General features: G+C 48.3%; 1 protein-coding gene across 1 annotated transcript in view; it reads right to left on the minus strand.

Annotated features, from left to right (window-relative positions):
- Positions 1–1,673: 1,673 nt before the first annotated feature.
- Positions 1,674–12,933, minus strand: part of LOC133076394 (uncharacterized) — a 45,698-nt gene continuing 34,438 nt past the window's right edge. The window contains 6 exon segments of the mRNA XM_061170931.1: positions 1,674–1,724; positions 2,965–3,155; positions 4,206–4,294; positions 6,705–6,850; positions 7,221–7,291; positions 8,676–8,771. Coding sequence (XP_061026914.1) covers positions 1,674–1,724; positions 2,965–3,155; positions 4,206–4,294; positions 6,705–6,850; positions 7,221–7,291; positions 8,676–8,771 — 644 coding nt within the window.

The following is a 12,933-nucleotide window of genomic DNA, read 5'->3' on the forward strand; positions in this document are numbered from 1 at the left end:
GGAGGCCCCAGCAGCTGTCTGTACCTCCAGGCACCGTGAAGACAGAAGCCAGAGCTGAGATGGGGCAGAAGTGTGCACAAGCGGCCTGGGCTCATGGCCATGGAGCTGCTGCACCGAGAAACCGGGGAAGTTGGGGTGGGGGGAACATCATTGCTCATGCAGCCCCACAACCTAGATCTAAGTCCCGTGATGAGAGGAGGGGCAGGGGACACTGAAGGGGCCGTGTCTATAGTTGTCTTGGTGACTGGGACTCAGGAAGGCTGGTGTTGGGGTCTGGGGGACAAAACTCCTCACAGAACTGGAGCGAGAGGCAGTATTCACTCGCCCTACTTCTCTGTAGAACCCAAGCCCCAGTGCAGGGAGACGGCGGTACCCTGGACGCTCCCAGCTTTGCGAGCCCTAGGCCCTGGCCCCCAGCCCAGCCCCTCAGGAGGTCACAGGGGCTGCACTGGACTCCTGTGGGAGGAACGGCGAGGTGGTCCTGCCTCAAACAGCTTGGTGGGCAGTAATGACAGCCACGGAGCTCAAGGGAAAGGACCTGAGAGGTAGCCCTTGACCACATGGGATGGCCAGACAAAACGGGGGCTCCTTAGAGTATCCCGAGCCAAGCAGGCAGGACATTAAACGGGTGAGATCTGAGCTGTGACCTCGCCATACTCACAGGCTGTGGGGCTTAGGGACAAGGGACTCATGCTGATGACAGGGTGGCCTGGGATACCTCAGCCAGGAAAGTCTGCCTTTTATTTCAGGAGGGCCCTCGCTTCAACCTGGGCGTTTCTTTTAGGCTTACCTGTCACTGCAAAATGCGTCCCATCCATGTGTGTCTTCCTTCACTTCAAGGACGGCGTCTTCTGGAGAGAGGGTTAGAGATCTCTTCAGGCTGGAAGGAGAAGGAACAGGTATGGGAAGAGGAACCCAGGATCACACTGGTGACAGGGAGCAAGGATAACTTGTCAGTTACATGGATTTTCTGTGTTAGAACAAGACCCAGGCTGGCTGAATCCGTTAGATAACAGGAACATTTCCCCCTGAGCTTTCACTCAACTCTCAAACTACCAACTCATCTGTGATGTTTTCCAGGTGAATGGCTTTCTGCATTCAGTCAGCTTATGTTAGTTGTGGTTGTGTTTGATAGGCTGGCATCCTGGAAGAATCACTCCTGACATCCAGAATCCAATCAACATGTTCAGTTGTGCAAAACTGATGTGCAGAGGAAGATAACATTTTTAGGGCTGAAATGAAACTGAAAGATCAGCCAGCCCCACCCCTCATTTTATAAATCGGTGGAAGCCATTGCTGGAGGTCACACAGCTAATGAAGGCGAACTTCAGAGTAGACCTCAGTTAACCCTAACTCGTAAACAGTGCTGCAAACACATTGTTTCGTAGGTTTTGTTTGTCTGTTTGTTTTGTTTGTTTTGTTCGGCTGCGCCTCGTGGCATGTGGGATTTTAGTGCCCTGACCAGGGATCAAACCCATGCTTCCTGCAGTGGAAGCGCAGAGTCCTAACCACTGGACCGCCAGGGAAGTCCTGTCCAGATACACTACATAAGGTCTCCTCAGTTTCTTTGCGTGTGTGTGTATTTTTCTTGGAAAGAATTTACAGACTGCTTCCTGGGGTATTTGGAGTCAAGTTGGACAGAATTACAAACATGGAAGCACCTAATGGTTTCCCTACACAAGATCAAGGTCACTCATGAAGTCTGTTGCATCACCCTCTTTTACCTGTGGAGAGCGAACATCACATGAGTTAGGTGTTTGGATTGTGTTGGAGTAGCCTTCCTCCCCTCCCCCTCCCCTCCCCCTCCCCCCTCCCTCCATCCCGCCCTCCCTCTGGTCCCTCTTTCCTGCATCTGAATCGCAGTCTGATTTTTCTCCAGGTCTGGTGTGGAGCCTAGCATTGGATCTGGGCTTTTGGGCAGATCAGCACATTTTCCCCATTTGCTCCTTCCTTCCTCTCTTCCCACCTTTCCCTGTGCTTTTGTTTTCCAAATTGCAGGCCTATCAAAATTAATGAACTCATTTATTTTCTCTCTATTGAATGCACACCAAAAACGATTATATTTCTAAATAGGCCGATGGCGCCAAGTGGCTGCATCTGAGCCTCCTGGGAGCTACCAAAGCACCGTGTTACAACCTTGGGAACCCTTGTGAGAACAAGATGGGGAAATGTGAGTGACCCCTGACAAGACAGAAGGTTGTCTTGCCCGATGCTTGCTTGGTCCCTTTATTCCCCATTCTGAGCATGTCTGGGGCTCCACGAGGATGTCAGTGATGAGGATACACTGTGTGGTCAGTATTCCAAGGGGCTGCCAAGGCAAAATCTAAGACACATGATTTTGCTGGCAAAGCAGGTGTCCTGCTTTGAGTTGTAACATAACCAGTGAGCAATAGCTCATGAAATGACCTTCTTTTCAATTTATTAAAGGGCAAGCCTTTCTTGGAAATCCATCTACTTCACTGAGCTCTAAATCAAGACTGCCTCTACCAGGGCCCTTTCAACATCTCTTGTCCCGACATTGACTTTCACAGACTCAGGCATTAAACCGACCATTCCTTCCTTTCACTCGCCAGGAAGCCCAGCGTTAAAATGTATTTCCTAACGGTGAGCGTGTGCCGTGGGCTGGATTTTCATGTCTGTCTCTCTGATGTGACAGTGGGTCGAGCATGATGCCAAGTCTCTCTGTGTTCCAAGGCCACAGACAACAGCCTTTTTGCTGGTGAAAAGGAGGACAAAGTCAAGTGATGCTGGGAGATCAGCTCCCACTCCCCTCCCCACCCCCGAGGGACCAGGAAACCCCCTGACCCTGGTCAGTAGCACGATCTTGGGACATATTTTTATTCCTGTGTTGACTTGGTTCTCTGGGTCATGCCTTGATCCTTTCAGGGTGCACTTTATAACCCGTGCTGATCTGCCTGGAAGCTACAAAGTAAGCCCGGGGGAACTGGATGTGCCAGGACCGGCCTTAGCACTGGCCTTGCCCTCCACCACTTTGCCTTGCTCCCCTTCTCCTGTGTGCGTGACAGGAGCATCTCCTTCCAGCGCTGGGTGAGCAGGCATGCTCTGGGGATCTGTCAGAACTTCCCAGGGCACTCCAGGGTATCTCCAGGAGACAGGGGTGAAAACATCCCAGGGGCTACCCTGCCCAAAGGTCCCTGGAAGAACAGAGATAAATTAATAGATAGTAAGCATAGGATGGGAGGTTACCTGTCTTCTCATCAGAGTGAAGCTTGGCTAGGTCTCCTTAACCCTTGCTAGGTCCACGTAATCAAATTCAGTTCTGCTCCTGTAGTTTCATAAGAAACGATTCCACGGCCATTGGCCCTGGAGACTCAAGCCAGAACGCCTCCTACAAAATGTATCACATCGGGGCACAAGCAACTCAGCATGTACTAAGAACCTGCAGGATAAATCCAAAATCATTCTGGCACCTTCTTCAAGAAATATCAGCTAGGGAGACGAGAACCTGCTGAAACAGGTACAGAGTCTCTCTGAGCAGTAAATCGGGTTCATTTCATCACCCCAGCTCACTCAGGCCAGAACTTTCCCATTACACAGCTCCCCCAGTCCTGAATCTTTCCTAGCAAAACGTGATCACATGCTTCCGTACCAAATTCACAGCCTCCAGCCTCGCCGAGTTCTCTAAATTTAAATGTCTCTGATTTTGATAGTTTCTGTGAAAGTAAACTGACTTTAAGGTATACACTGGATTTTGTCCCCCTCCCCCAAATTCTTATGTGGAAACCCTAAACCCTAGTGTGACTGTATTTGGAGATCAGGCTTTTATGGAAGTAATTAAAGTTAAATGAGGTCATAAGAGAAGGACCTTGATCCAATAAGATCAGTGTTCTTAAAAGGAGGGACACCAGAGTATTTGCATGTCCTCTCTCTCTCTCTCTCTCTCTCTCTCTCTCTCTCTCTTTTTCTCCACCCCTCCCCCTACTCCCTGGGCCATATAAGGACTCAACAATTGGTGTCCATAAAAGGAGTCCCTCTGCAAGAACACATGAGAAACACACACACGTGAGAACACACGTGAGAAATACAGTTCTGTGGCTTAAGCTGCCCAGTCTATGGTAGGTATTTTATTATGTCAGCCTGAGGTGACTAATACACTTGACCTCAGAGAATCCATGACCCGATGGAGGCTCCACCTGAGGCCCTGAACTGGGACTGAGCAGCTGGCCAGGTAGGACGGTCCTTACCGAAGTACTCCCCGTCTGTGCTCCACAGGTGCATGGTACGGTCCAGGGAGGATGACAGCAGAACCTTTTCTTCTTCTATCAGCTCCAAACTAATGAGATAAAAGAGAGGAGAGATGCCCCAGGGCTGATCCAGCATGAAAGGGACATCGGCTCAATATGTCAATACTCCATTAATTAAAGTGGGAATATAGAAGGAAGCCAGGTTAATCTCCTGAATTATCCTTGGCAGCATCTTCTCCCTGTCTCCTACCATGCCACTCCCCCTCCACATTCCCCAACTCCAGACCCAAGACATCAGACAAGATATACTGGAAACATCTTATGGATGATGCGGGGAAGATCAAGAGGTTGGAAAGAAACTTCCTGCCAGGGTTCAGGTCCCACTCCAGCACTGACTCCTTTTAACTCCAGTGAAAAAAATCTAAAACTTACTAAGCTTCAAAACTTACCCTAAAATACCAGATCAATTCAAGGAAAACAATCATCCATTTACAAGAAAAATGAAGACTTCAGTCTCTTCCTTTACTCTGTGTCGGTAGCGTACACATCCTGTTCTCATCAAGAGCAGAATTATAGCACTGCTCTGCTCCTTTGGCTAATTCGGAGGGCTTCTGAGAGAATCCATTTGATCCAAGCTGTGAGAAGTATTTGAACTCTTCTACACATTCTTGAGCTCTAAAACGGATGGTACTCACAATGTCACCATGCTGATATAGACCCGCCAGAACATCACATCTAAATCAGAGGAAAGAGCACACCTGAGTATGGTGGGAGAGGTACCACCCTCATGCTAGATGCCGTATAACAGTCCCTACAGGATGGGGTCGGATCTGGATGAGCGTCCAGCAGGGAGAGAGGTACTGGTGTAGCAAGTCATTGGTCTTGCTACATTAATTTGATACATGTTTGTCAAGCACCTACTATGTGCAAGACCCCATGCCAGCTCCAAAGACATATGAAATGGGGCCTGTGCAAGGGCCTTACCCTATGGTTTCCTTTAGCACTTAGGGGTTGGTAAGCATGCAGGAGTACGTAAGTAATCAAATATGATTTTTAAAATAGCTTGGTGAAAGCTACGTTCCCAGTACTTGGAGTAAAGACCAACGTAAGGCTGATCACTCTTACTTCTAAATTCCCATTTCTCATACTTCAGCATTTAAACTTCTCCTGTGGTGGAACAGGAAAAAGTGAATAAAGGGAGGTATGTGAGGGAATTCCCTGGTGGCCCAGTGGTTAGGACTCCGTGCTTTCACTGTCGAGGGCCCAGGTTCCATCCCTGGTTTGGGGAACTAAGACCCCACAAGCTGTGCTGTGTGGCCAAAAAAGAAAAACAGAAAAAAAACGGCAGGGGGATGTATGTGAATATTTACTTCTAAATTGGCTTCACAGAAATGTAATGAAATATTACATAGCCATTTAAATATGTTAAATGTTAAATATGCTAAATAGACCTAAATATGCTTATATGGAAAGCTGGCCAAGAGATACAAAGAAAACAACAAGTCCTGAAAATGATGTATTGTAGGTGTGTGTGTATGTGTTCCTGTATATGCATATATACATTTATAGAAGCTTTCTGGAAGGAAGTTGAAATTCATTAACAGTGTTGCTAGGATGCAGAAAAGGCAGGTTAGGGTGGTAGAGGAGGTCAGAGAAACAACTACTGCTTTTCATTTTACATTCTTTCACGCTGTTAGATTTTTTCTAAACATGAACACTTCTATAATTGTATGAAAGAGTTTTAACATTTTAAACATATTTTTGTTATTACCAAATCACTATATATCCAGAAAAATTAGAAAAGACAGATTTCTAAAAAGAAGAAAATAAAACATATCTATAACCTCATGTATAAAGAGATAACATTTGTTAAATCCTTGATGTATATCTTTCCAGACTTTCCATCTTCCATATACTACTTCATTTTAACAAGGGTAGAATCGTATTGCAATATTGTTTTGTGATCTGATTTTTTTTCATTTAACAATTTTATCATGCATATTTTCCCTGTGAATACATTTTCATATACACCTTCCATATTTAATGACTAAATGATATTCCAGTGTATTATACCATCATATATTTAATCAATTCCCCTTATGTGGGACATCTAGGTTTCTCTATTATTTTCCTCTCTCTCATAAACAATATGTTGATTCACAACCTTATAACTAAATCTTTGTGCACGTTTCCTATTCTTTCTTTAGGCCAAATCCTTAGAAGTAGAATTGCTGGTTCAAAGCTTTAATGCACATGGGCAACTTGCCCTTCAGATAGTATACACCAATTTACCTTCCATCCAAGAGTGTATGAGTGCCATTTTCCTGTTGCCTTGCCAACACTGAATACTTTCATGAAAATATTCTTCTCTGATCTGTTCTTAAACGGTTTTATAAAGAGACCCCTTCCTCACTGGTACAATTTAATTTTATCAATCAGAATATTTAACTAAAACTGAAGCTGTGCTCATCATAGTATCTCACGTGGAGAGCTCATTACCTACTCTTGGGAGGCTGCGGCTCTGGTCCCTGCAGACCATACTCCTCGATGTCGTAGACGTGTACAAAGCCGTCCTGGTCAGCCATGTAGGCACAGGCATCCCCTGTTTTCACCGCCATGCTGCTGACCCAGGCTTTGTCTCTAGACTGAAAGACACATGCACAGGGATCATTACACACACACAGAGGGCCCGTTACATACACACACACAGGGTCCATCACACACATACACACACACACACACACACACACACGGTCCATCACAGGTAAAGCTTATGTGTCAGACAATGGCAAGTGAAATGTTGTCTTCCGTTTATAGTTCTATTTATAGTAGAACTATAAATGGGAGACAGAACTAGTCACTGTGCCTGTATTAAACTTCCAGCAAGGTAGAAATACAGACAATAAAGCTAAGGGCTTAGAGCCCAGCGCAGCTGTTGTGTCACATAGGCTAGTGTCAAAAAACAAAACAAAACAAAACCCCAAACCTGAAGCATGGAACTTATTTCCAATCCACAGCCCAGCTTCCAGGAGTGAAGTTTGCAAAGGGACAGGCCCCGCCGAATAGCCTCCAGAAGGTGACAGAACCTGGAAGGAGGGAAGCAGGAGGAAGGGTCCCTGGGCGTTTCCGTTTTGTGGTTCCTGAGCTCCCTGGGGCTGAGTCTGGGAGCCTCTGCTCAGAGGCCCTGCAACCTCAGAACTCCAGGGCTGCTGCTGTGTCCCTTGGCTTAATCTGACCAGTTAGAACCATCAATTGGTGTATATTGGGGAAGGGGGTCCTCTTGGTGGGTTTTGGATTAAATGGCTCAATAGCTTCTCCCTTCTCCACTATTCTGGGCAGCCTTCCTGACAGAGGAGGCTTCCTTGGGCTGTGGAGGGAAGGTATGGAAGTTTGTGCTATGGTGATACTTAATGTGTGTGTGTGTGTATGTGTGTGTGTGAGTGTGTGTGTGTGTGTGTGTATGTGTGTAAGCACTTCCTTTAAACCCACAGTGGAATTTGCCTAGTCAAAGGAATTCTCTGGGACTTCCTTTTGGCCTGTCAGTCGCAATTCTTGACTGGTTGGCATGTGGGTGTTCACAGCAAGCCTGTGAAGTAGGGGCCCCATGCATACCTCTTCCTCTTGGGAGCTCCCTAAATCTCCAGACTGTGGGATCCTCCTCTTCTCCCAGGGGGGGCGGCCCTGTGCTCCCACCAGGGAAAGCAGAAGCGAGGAACGCCCAGGGTGGAGGGTGGACAGAGGCATCCGAGGGCACCCGGTGCCGACAGGCCTGAAGCTTCAGGGCTGGGCCGGGTCGGGCTGCGGGAGGAGGCGGGCCCCCTTGGGCGTGCGAGCAGACAGAGGAGGGGGTCCCCCTCTCTAGCGAGGAGAATACAGACAACCGAATGCCCTGGGCTCCGTGCTCACGGCCCCAGCCTGCTCTTGCAACCAGAACTACACAGGTGTCTGCTTTTACAGTGCGATTTAAAACAAAACCCTAGCGCTTTGCAGCAGGACGCTGGCCCACCCGTTACATTTCACCGAAGCCGGGAGGTCCTGTCATCTGTGTGACGTCAGCGAGCTAGTTAGTGGCGGAGGTGGGCTCAGAAGCCGTCTTCTAGCTCTCAGCGGCCTGGCTTCCACGGCTGACCCCCATTACATAATTCTCGGCTCTTCTGTCAGCCGCCTGTAGGGGCTGGGACGGTCTGTCCCTCACAGGCTATGCTTGATATGTATCTAACCCCACTAATGACATCCTGTGAGCCCCATGCCCTTCCAGGAACCATCAGGGGCCTCTGGGGAGGCGGCAGGGCAGGGATACTTGACTGGGAGGGAGTCCTCCCCCAGCTGGCAGGCGAGTAGGCGGGGCTAGTCAGCCGGGGAGCTCCACGGGGGTCCTGCATGCCTGGGGACCCTGCCTCCTGGGACCCGGGCCTGCAGTGGCCGCGTCTTAGAGAAATGCTGCACGGCCCCTGTGGGCTCCGTTCTCACCTCGGGGTCCGTTGACCATTAGGGGAGTGGCGGCTGATTCCAAGTTGGCTGCCGGAGTCTTCAGGAAGGTGAGGCAGGAAACGCTTCTGTCTGGGCCTGGAGACGAGGAGAGAGTTTCGGGTGCCCTCCCCATGCAGCTCCCGGCTCTCCTCTCATCCTCTCCTGTGGCCGCCCCTGGGCCCGGAGTCGCACAGCTGCCCCTGGACCTGGGCTGGAGCAGGCGAGGGGCACACAGGAGCGCAGGCGGCCTTCCTGGTTCAGAGCCAGCCCAGCCTGGATGCGGGGTAAGGTCTGATGTGAAGGCTAACGGCCCCTGTGGCCCAGGGCACCCCGGGGCTGCCCCAGGACCCCAAGACTTTTGCAGAGAGACAGGGATTGGGAACTTGGTTTGGGCTGGAGGGAGGGGCTGAGAGAGCTGGTAGGGCGGTCAGGGGCTTTGCCTGGAACTCGATGGGCACTTCCCAAGAGGTCCCCACTCCCTGGAATTCCTGGATTGGAATAATACTAATTAACCTTTATGTCACTTTTTACATTTACCAAGATGTAAAACCATGTGAGATCACATGGTACTGGATTATTTGTCCCAGGGTCAGATGAGGCAATGGAGACTTAGTACCGTTAAAAACTTTGCTCAAAACCATGAAGAATTCCTTCCTTCCTCCCCGCCCCACCCTTTTTTTTTTCCCCAAGTCTGTTACCTCCCTAGTAGGGACTAGGCATCATGCTGAGTGCTGTGGAAATCTGGGGGAGCAGAGAGCTGAACCAAACCAAAAAGAACTACCCCGAGAAATGAGCAAGATCGTATTGGCGCATGGAAGAGGGTGGGGTTATTGTGTGTGGAGAAGGGAGGGGTCAGAGTAGGCTTCTCAGGGGAAGCGGCTTTGGATCTGGGATCTCGAGAGATGAATTGGGCCCTGGGCAGCGCAGGGCCAGGGGAGGTCCAGGGAGAGGAAGACGTCAAGCTCTGATCTTCACAACACATTGAAGTGTTGGAATAACTTCTAAACCCATCTCCCTACTTCCCCACATTCCACTCCTCCTGCTGAACTTGAAGCATCATCAACACAGGGGCCACCTCTGTCTTTTTTTTTTTTTTTTGTGGTTGAGTGGCCGATGCAGAGAACATGGGTTGGAGCCCTGGTCCGGGAAGATCCCACATGCTGCAGAGCAGCTAAGCCCGTGCGCCACAACTACTGAGCCTGCGCTCTAGAGCCCGCGAGCCACAACTACTGAAGCCCGTGCGCCTAGAGCCTGTGCTCCGCAACAAGAGAAGCCGCCACAATGAGAAGCCCGCACACCGCAACGAAGACCCAACACAGCCAAAAAAAGTTAAAAATAAAAATAAATAAATAAATAAATAATTTTTTATGAAAAGAAGAAGAAGAAAAGAAAAAGCCTCCCAGTGAGCTGACTAATTTCCTGGATTTTAGCCTGGTTGAAATCTCTTGGTCTCTCTCTTTCACTCTCAAATTCTTTCTTTTGGATATAGGGTAAGACATAATAATTCTCAATATGTATAAGGAAGAATGAAGCTAAAGTGTTGAAAAGCTGGCAGAAGGAATATGTTTTCAGCTCATTCAGCTTTGCTCACACAATTGCCTTTCTCTCTTAGCTCCTCTCTACTGAGAATGACTTGAGAAGAACTGTCCACATGGTTTTCCAAATAAGATGGCAGCCTCCTAGCCAAATCCCTCGTGAAAAAGACCACCGTGTTTTGTTTTGACCTTCAAGCTGAGCCAGTACTGCTCTTCCCGGAAGGCTAGGGGAACTTACACATCTCTCCGCCTAATCTGTGCAACTTTTGCAATGTTGAAATGTGCATAATTGGGAACTAGGGCCCCATTTTTCGAGTAAAGAGGAGTTTTTCAAAACCCAACGGTCACATAACTTTAAGCAATAAATGCTGCGGCAAACAGGGTTTTAAATTAGAACTGCTGGCTGAAAGGTCAACATTGCATTCTTGGCCAGTGACTTAATTTTCACTTTAATGCAATGAAAATAAACCTTTAGAAGGAAATGCCACCACTTTTTCCCCAAAGATTTTTAAAGCTCTTAGTCACATTCAGAAAGAGCTTCACAGAAGAGTCTTTTTTATATGCAGTAAAGGGGATAGGAATAGACTGGGTAATAAATCTACAGGTAAGAATTTCTTTTTAATCTCGTGGTGTCCAGAGGTTTCAGCTTCTAACCACTGCCCTCCAGAGCGTCTTTTAAGCACAGCCAGGCTGACTGCGCTGCTTTATCCTTATTTTACCTGTTGGGCAGGAACATCTTGTCTCTGGATTTAGACCCTGAGCCCCTTGGGGGCAGCACCAGGCCTCACGTCTCTCTCTAGCCTTCTCTATGCATCTCCCATGGGGTTATGCCCTTGGGAGCGGCTCAAAGATATTTTCTGATCCAATGAGTCATGGGAGCTTTTTCTTGGCTACTAAGTCATCAAATGCCTAAAGCAGGGATTGTCGTCTGGGGCTCATGGCTCTCTAAGGGCTGGCTGTTGGGCTTCAGGAGAGGCAGGAACTCCCCGGTTTTATGCAAAAATGCCCAGCGCTCTGTGTCTCCCCTGTTGGGGCCCCATGGATATGAGGAGTGGGTCCTCTGGCTGTCGGCAGATGAGTGTCTGCTGATAGCCGCTTGGGAAGGATGAGGCTTGACTGCACATGGGGAGAGCAGCCGTAGGAAGCCCATTTGGCTGTGGGTCCCCGCCGGTTTTCCAATCCAGCACCACCAGCAATGAAACTGACAGATAAGTGGACCCTCTCCTGTGTATTTTCCACATGGCTCAGGACTTGCAGGGAGAGGGATGTGATTACCAGCCCCAAGACCTAGCACTGGGCCTGGCACACAGCAGGAGCTCGTTAATATTCTTTGAATGAATAAGGGGATGAATGGACCCATGGTCACACCAGCAGAGAGAGAGGGCCATGAAGAACTGGAACCAGGGCAGAAGAATTGGGAAGAGTGCAGTGGGACGGTGGGGTAAAGTTTTGCAATACAGCGTACAAGTTAATAAGGACAGGCCTCAGTGGAGGCGAGGCGGCCATGGGCAATATGAGGACCTGGGAGCCTGAGGCCACCAGAGGGGGCTGATGGTGAGGGTGGCATAAAGCCTGAGACCACACAGATGAGTGACCATCAGGAGATGATGTCTGAGCCAGGTGGGGGAGCCAGCTAGCTAGCTGGGTGAAAGAAGCACGGGGAGGATGGTCTTGAAGGTAGAGGAGTAAAATCAGTGCTGGAAGAGCTGTACCAACAAAGCCCAAGGGGCTCAGCAGGGGAGAGAGTCTTCTAGGGGGGCAGTGGGTGAGAAAAGTGGTCCTGGAGGTGGTGGGCTGGCCTGTGAGATGGGCTTTTTTTTTTTTTGCCCAGCATTTTATTTCTTTATTTTTATTTTTAAAATTTTTATTAGAGTATGGGTTTTTTAAATATCTTTATTGGAGTATAATTGCTTTGCAATGTTGTGTTAGTTTCTGCTGTACAACAGAGTGAATCAGCTATATGTATACATATATCCCCATGTCCCCTCCCTCTGGAGCCTCCCTCCCACCCTCCCTATCCCACCCCTCTAGGTGGTCACAAAGCACTGAGCTGATCTCCCTGTGCTATGCGGCTGCTTCCCACTAGCTATCTATTTTACATTTGGTAGTGTATATATGTCCATGCCACTCTCTCACTTCGTCCCAGCTTACCCTTTCCCCTCCCCGTATCCTGAAGTCCATTCTCTACATCTGTGTCTTTATTCCTGTCCTGTCCCTAGGTTCTTCAGAACATTTTTTTTTTTTTTTTTTTAGATTCCATATATATGTGTTAACATACGGTATTTGTTTTTCTCTTTCTGACTTACCTCACTCTGTATGACAGACTCTAGGTCCATCCACCTCACTACAAATAACTCAATTTTGTTTCTTTTTATGGCTGAGTAATATTCCATTGTATATATGTGCCACATCTTCTTTATCCATTCATCTGTCGATGGACACTTAGGTTGCTTCCACGTTCTGGCTATCGTAAATAGTGTTGCAATGAACATTGCTGTACATACTCTTTTTGAATTATGGTTTTCTCAGGGTATATGCCCAGTAGTGGGATTGCTGGGTCATATGGTGGTTCTATTTTTAGTTTTTTAAGGAACCTCCATACTGTTCTCCATAGTGTATTGGAGTATAGTTGATTTACAATGTTGTGTTAGTTTCAGGTGAATGTGAGATGGGCTTTGATGGACGGGTGCCCGGAGATGTGGACTGAGCTAGTTGAACTCTCA

Source organism: Eubalaena glacialis, chromosome 16 (genome assembly GCF_028564815.1).
Source record: "Eubalaena glacialis isolate mEubGla1 chromosome 16, mEubGla1.1.hap2.+ XY, whole genome shotgun sequence".
NCBI classification, from domain to species: Eukaryota; Metazoa; Chordata; class Mammalia; order Artiodactyla; family Balaenidae; genus Eubalaena; species Eubalaena glacialis.